This window comes from Nelumbo nucifera, chromosome 1 (assembly GCF_055504915.1).
Source record: "Nelumbo nucifera cultivar China Antique chromosome 1, China Antique-T2T, whole genome shotgun sequence".
Taxonomy (NCBI): domain Eukaryota; kingdom Viridiplantae; phylum Streptophyta; class Magnoliopsida; order Proteales; family Nelumbonaceae; genus Nelumbo; species Nelumbo nucifera.
Window position 1 is genome coordinate 187,606,709 of NC_142649.1, and position 6,551 is coordinate 187,613,259.

A 6,551-nucleotide genomic window follows, 5' to 3' on the forward strand; every position below is an offset into this window, starting at 1 on the left:
ACTTTTCTATTCAATAAAATTGGGGTTACATCTCAGTGGGTATTTGGTGACCTCAACTTTTTTGAATAGAAGAGAAAAGGATTTGGGATTGTTCACTTTTTGTCAACTTTTCGATAGTTGACACTCAATTACTGGATTGGCATGTTTTGAAAATTTGGCACTGAATTAGCACGTTTTGAAAATTTGGATTGGCATGTTTTCAAATACCACTTAACAGTTGGTTAACAACAAGTACTAGATTGGCACGTTTTGAAAATTTGGCACTGAATTGTTGCTTTTAAAGTTAGGGCACAAAAGTGGCACTAAACACAAAATATAGGGTACTAATTGGGAATTTTCCCTATTATTAAATGTATGAATGAATGGAATATCTTTATTTTTTTTATTAAATCATCTCTCTTTTTAAATTTGCTAATTAGATTAGCCTACCTTTTCCCTTGCTTTCCCTACCTTTTCTTTTAAATTAAACATAGTCTTAGGCTACACTTGAGATTCCTTATTTTAAGGACTTACCTCTTTTTGCAGTGAAAATATGCCTATGAACACTGAATTTTTAATCACAAAAAGGATATAAACCCTTAAAATAAGGAATAACAAATGCAGCTTTAACGTATTTGAAAGTTGAGATATATTGAAAATGTTCAACCAAACAAAGAAAAAGTGAGAAATAAACAGCTATATGATCCTAAAATAAAAAGTGACGATAGCTCCTAATTAGAATTATGATTTTTTTGCTTAGAATTGCAAAATAAATGATGGAAAAAATAGTATTTTACTTTTTCATTAAAAATGCACTTTTGGAAAAGAACAATTCTCTGTGTACTTAAGATATTAACTCTTATTTTCAGTTCACCATTAAAATTAACACTATTCCCCATGATTTTAATAGAATAAAACCAATTTGTTTTAAAATAAACCACAAATAAGTGATGAATTTGTGGTTTAATTGTTTGGATCAAATGGATCAATTCATGATATTATAATTAAATGACAAAAATTAAAAAAAAAAGATAATACAGAGATTTTGTAAAAACGTTAGACACCTCTTTATCATTTAAACAAAAATAAATTGATAAATAAAAATTACTTTTTAATAAAAAATAAAGAAAATTAATTTATAACCCATGACCTAATTGATTTGGTCTAACAACTCAATACTTCAATTTGGCTCAACCATTGGATCATTAACCAAGTTTATTTTTCAACTCTAGTTCTAAACCCGAGAACTGTGGTTCCAAAACCAATAAAATGGCCTTTTTCAACTCACCCTTCTATAACTTTTTCTTTTTTTTTTCTGTTTTTTTTTTTTTTTTTTTAACTAGGAAACATGGTTTGCTGATGCACGTATGACATGGTGGTTACATGATGTGTCACACACAACAATATGTTTCTGGTCATAATGCCTCTCTTTGATGACTGACAGTATGAACAGAACTAGATAATGCAAAGTACATGTAAACATGAATCAAAAAGTCAGTGCTCACATGTCATGGTTCTGAAAATGAACCATCAACAGAACAACTTCTTTTGCAGAACAACTTTTTTGCATTGTTTAGTTCAAAAAAAAATGTCATTTCCAAAACCCTCTTTTAAAACTATAAATCGAACAACATCAATAACTTTTGCAGAAAAGTGGCTTAGGGTGAAACAGATTCAAAAACCTGACTAGGTGATAGGTTAATTGGTCCAACTATTTGATTCAATTGTGAGTTGAAAACACTAATGCAAGGATTTTTAAAACTGAATCGGACAACGAACTGGTCAAGGGTCTAGTTCTCGGGTCAAACAATCTGATTGTACGAATCGAACGGACAACTTGTTATAACAAAAAAATAAAAACCGATCAAACCATTAAACAGTTTGAATGGTTCAACCACCCAGGTCAATGGTTTGCTGATCAAATCAATGGTTTTTTGGAAAAATAATGGTTCTAGGGAAAATGAAACCGATCACCTGACTGATTTCCGGTTTTTCTGGTCTGACCATCTGGTCCGGGCCAGTTTTGAAAACCATGCACCAATGTACAAGTAGAAATATTTGAAGCAGGGTCATTACTTTGAAGGGAATAAATCCATCTCTCCACTATGCTTCAATGAGTTTGTCTTTGCTACATGGGTTCTAGCCATGGTTTTTAAAAATGAACCGGTGACGAATCGGTCAGGGGTCAGGTTACCGGTTCGAACGGTCCGATCGTTCGATCCGAACGACTGGCCCATTCTGACAAAAAAATAAAAAATTTAAAAAAATTAAAAAATTAAAAAATAGTCAAAACCGTTCGAACTGTTAACTGGCCGGTTCAACAATTTACTGACTAAAATCAACGATTTTGGGAGAAAAAACGATTTTGAAGGAAAATAGACCGGTTCCCGATTTTTCCGATCCGACCGTCCGATTTTGAAAATAGTGGTTCTAGCCAAGCATACAAATGCCTATAAAAGGCTAATGCAACATCTACTTGGAACGAAATTTGCTTTTTTTTTTTGCCAAGATTTATCTTATAGTTACATGTATTAATGAAAACTTAATTTACTAATTTGAGTAAAAGTAGAAATTGAACCTTTTATGTCACATTTGCCCATGCAAAATGTATTTGGGTCATTTGGATGGGCATGGGCAGCATTCTGATTACTATTTATTATATAAGACTGAGTTCCTAAGGTTCTGTTGGTTTGCAGTTTAAATCTGAGTCAGATATAACTTAATTTTCTAAGTACTCAGTTAAGATATATTTATATCCATTTGTTTGTAACTATAGTTTGCATTCATACCTTATATAAAATTTGCACTTTTGGCTCAGTTTGGAAAGACTATAAAAACTATAAATTTAAATAAAATACAAGGTTTTACTCTATAAATTTGTATTTATATTTCTTCTAAACTGAGCCTTTCTGTCTTAATTGCATTCATTGACAGTTGTACACTTCGTACCACTTTCATTTTATATTGATTTTATATGTGGGTTCAACTATAATATGAATAAGATTTGATATCCGAGAAATGTCCGATGCAGATCATTTAAAATTTATGGATGGGTTTTGATTGATAAAAACTCTTTTCATACCATATTTTTTTTGCATTATAGATTTTCCCTCACATCAGAAGTATGGTTTTAAATGGCATGAGACCACACAAATTATTTTATGTTTTCTTTTTAAAGTTGTAAAATACATTATAGGGACACTTTGATAATTATGAACGAAATAAGAAGAACAAAATCAAGTTATTAGTTTTTATGAAGATTTTAGGATGTATTTCTTTCAAACCAAACACAGCTTGGGAGAATTCAACAAGGGCAAAGAACTTTTTTCATTCTCGTTGGTATGAAAATTCTTTAAAAAGGATTTGCTTATTCCGTTGCCGGGACTCGAAAATGGGTCTTTCGGGTGAGAGCCGAGTATCCTAACCAACTAGACTACAACGGAACTACGTCACAATGTTTCATTTTCTTCTTATGTTAAGTTTGGTTTGAAGAGACAAGTAGAAAATCCTTTACAAGCTTTATATAAATTTCCCTATTTTTTTCCTTCAGAGCAAACATAACTTTAATGTACATTATTGTGTTGATAAGATGTCATCGATGCACCAGATATGTCGCCAATCATTTTCTACGTGAGATTCGCGGTACCCAGCTGTCTTTTTTCCCTTTATCGACTGAGAAAGGAGTGATCCCTTTAGCTCACCCAAGCGGCCCGGCCCAGCCCAGCCAGAAAATTTCTTGGCTTGGGCTGGGTTTTGTTGTGTTCAGGGTCGACCCGGACCCTTGTATTTTAATGGTCAACACTTGACCATACAAAATTACGTGTGATGTGAGAGACGTGAGGTGAGAGAGATTTAGAAACTAGAATGGAAGAAAATAGACAGAGGGGCCGAAACTGGAGAGAACCTCTCGAGAGTTTCTTTTAGGTTAGGGGTCGAAGAAACCGGACCCTTGACACGTGTTGTCTTGCTTCAATACATGACTGGTTTCACAAGTGGATACGGTAACCTTATCTCCAGTAGTTGAAGGCCTCCACGAACTTACCGACACGTGGAGGAAAGAACCGGGTAAACGAAACACCAAGAGAAGCTTCTGGAAAAGACGAAAGAGGACCTTCTTGTGCCTTCTCTTCTGTAATCCTGGTGGTGGGATGTGGGCGCCCCTTTTCCTTCCTTTTCATTCTGCCGCTTATTATCCCTCCCCCTATAATTTAATACACGACGAAGCTTCTAGAAACAACAGAGCTCATCTCCCTCTCCTCTCTCTCTCTTCCCCCTCTCCACCACCCCACCGAAATCCCTTTGTCCGTATTTTTTTTTTCTCTTGGCATTCCTGGTTTCTCCTTTGATCTTAGATTTTTTGTTTTTTTTTTTTTTATAATTTTTCTTTTTTTTTAGACCATGGCTCCACCGCCGGTCGAACAGATGGGTGAATCAACTGCTGGTGATGGGCAGAGGTCTCTGCCGACGCCTTTTCTGACGAAAACATACCAGCTCGTGGATGATCCTTCTATTGACGACGTGATTTCATGGAATGAGGATGGTTCCACTTTCATCGTCTGGCGACCAGCTGAGTTCGCCAGAGATCTGCTACCGAAATATTTCAAGCACAACAATTTTTCAAGCTTCGTTAGACAGCTTAATACATACGTGAGTATCCTTTCTTAGTTTTATTTATAAGAAGAAAGAAAGATTGTAGATTTGATCGCTTTTCGATTTTCGATGTCTAAAAATTTGTTTTTTTCCTTCATTTTCAACGGGTAGGAATATAACCCCTTTGTTTATTAAATTTGTTAACAATGCAGGGCTTCCGAAAGATTGTTCCTGATCGATGGGAATTCGCGAATGACTGTTTCCGCAGAGGAGAAAAAAAGCTTCTCTGCGACATTCACCGCCGTAAAATATCACCGGCCGTCACAGCGGCTGCCGTTACCACAACAGCATTCCCGGTCGTGCGGGCGGGATCCCCGACGAATTCGAGCGACGAGCAAGTCGTCACCTCCACCTCGCCACCTTCGAACGTTCCCGCTACGGCGTGTAGAGCAACAAGCTGCAACAGCGCGGCGGAGCTTCTCGATGAGAACGAACGACTTAGGAAAGAGAATATGCACCTGAAGCACGAACTAACCCAGTTGAAGAACCTTTGCAACAGTATCCTCGTTTTGATGACGAAGTACGCCAATAGTCAGCAAGAAAACTGTAGCTTCTTGGCAGAGAAGCCGCCGCTCGATCTCTTGCCGGTGAAGCGTATTTCGGAAGATTCTGATGCCGACACTTTGGTGGGGCAGAGCCGAGTGAAGACTGAAGAGGAGATCAGTCCACGGTTATTTGGTGTTCCCATCGGCGTTAAAAGAGCAAGAGGATGTGAGGAGGAGGAGGAACAGGAAGAGCAGCAGCAGCAGCAGCAGCAACAGCTGCAGCCACCTGGTCCTGAAGCAGAGCCGTGGGATCAGCAGAAGTCGGAGAATCAGAACCATTCGTGGCTCAAAATCCCAATCTAACCAGAGAGGGTATGCAATTGAAGCTGACCGGTGTAAAGAATCGAGCAATTTCAGTGGAAGAGAGAGAGAAAAGAATGATGACTGGACACGTGTCATGTGCACAAATCACGTGGTTCATCATCCTGCGTCTTCTACTTCAAGTTGTAATCTATCTATTCTAAGTTGTAACCTCGGGGTCAGGGAGTAAAACCTAAAAGAACCCAAGGTAGAAGTAGAATGGATGAATCAAGAAGCTTCTTGTTTTGTTTCTATTTTTTTTCTTTATAAATTATAATATATACTTTGTTCTTTATTGTGGGCCCCCACTCCTTTTGGGCATTGATCCAAATCATCCCTTCGTGGGTTGTTTTGGTTGGGTAATGTAAATGGGAGAAAGCCCAAGAAGAAAAAGGAAACGAAAGGAATTGTATTGGAATGCTCTCGAATCTCGATGGTGGGGACTGGGGGTGATGAATGTATATGATCCTTCGTGGTGAAAGAAACTTCTAGCGCTCTGGATAGGATCTAATGAATATTATCATTCTGTCGTTCCTGTGGCACTAATGGTGCGACATGCATCTGTGTAGCATTTTCTAGACGGATTATTGGAGAGTGGCAGACGGAGAGGTATATATAATATAGATTTATATATAATATATTAAAAGCAAGTTGATCGAGAATAGATGTTGACCTAGATGGAAGTATCAGGAGGGTTTGTCAGGATTCGTGGTGGTCTCACCTCACGGCAAAAGGTGTGATGTGTTGGGCAAGTGGATCCGAATCCGAACTCCCATAAAGTGGGAAAGAAGGGGGCGAATAGGCACACTCGTAGTTTGTTATCGGGTGATTTACCAGAGGCCCGATCTCCTGCCCACTGCTTCCTACCCACGTTCCTGTTCACGCTATAAATTTTGGACACATAACTTTTTGCCATAAATCAAGGACTCCGGGTAGCTCGCCAAATGAACAGATCCAATCCAGTTATTTTATCTGATTCTCGATCAATTATCAGTGCTCTTAACAGAAGAGGAGACATCGCTAGGCACTTTTTGGACTGCTGTCAGAAACTTTTCAACTTATTTTCTTGCTTCAATA

General features: G+C 37.6%; 1 protein-coding gene across 1 annotated transcript; it reads left to right on the forward strand.

Annotated features, from left to right (window-relative positions):
* The first annotated feature begins 4,118 nt into the window (after nt 1–4,118).
* On the forward strand, nt 4,119–5,769 carry LOC104596145 (heat stress transcription factor B-2b-like). The gene is made up of 2 exons (XM_010257183.3): nt 4,119–4,626; nt 4,782–5,769. Exons 1-2 carry the CDS (start codon nt 4,378–4,380, stop codon nt 5,475–5,477), a joined length of 945 nt encoding a protein of 314 aa, XP_010255485.1. The 5' UTR covers nt 4,119–4,377; the 3' UTR covers nt 5,478–5,769.
* Nucleotides 5,770–6,551: the final 782 nt, after the last annotated feature.

What these genes read in the sequence shown, in the direction of transcription:
- LOC104596145 (XM_010257183.3), top strand. Translation starts at nt 4,378, where the DNA reads ATGGCTCCACCGCCGGTCGAACAGATGGGTGAATCAACTGCTGGTGAT. An exon ending in TTAGACAGCTTAATACATAC is followed by an intron (nt 4,627 to 4,781) that starts GTGAGTATCCTT and finishes TTAACAATGCAG; the next exon opens with GGCTTCCGAAAGATTGTTCC.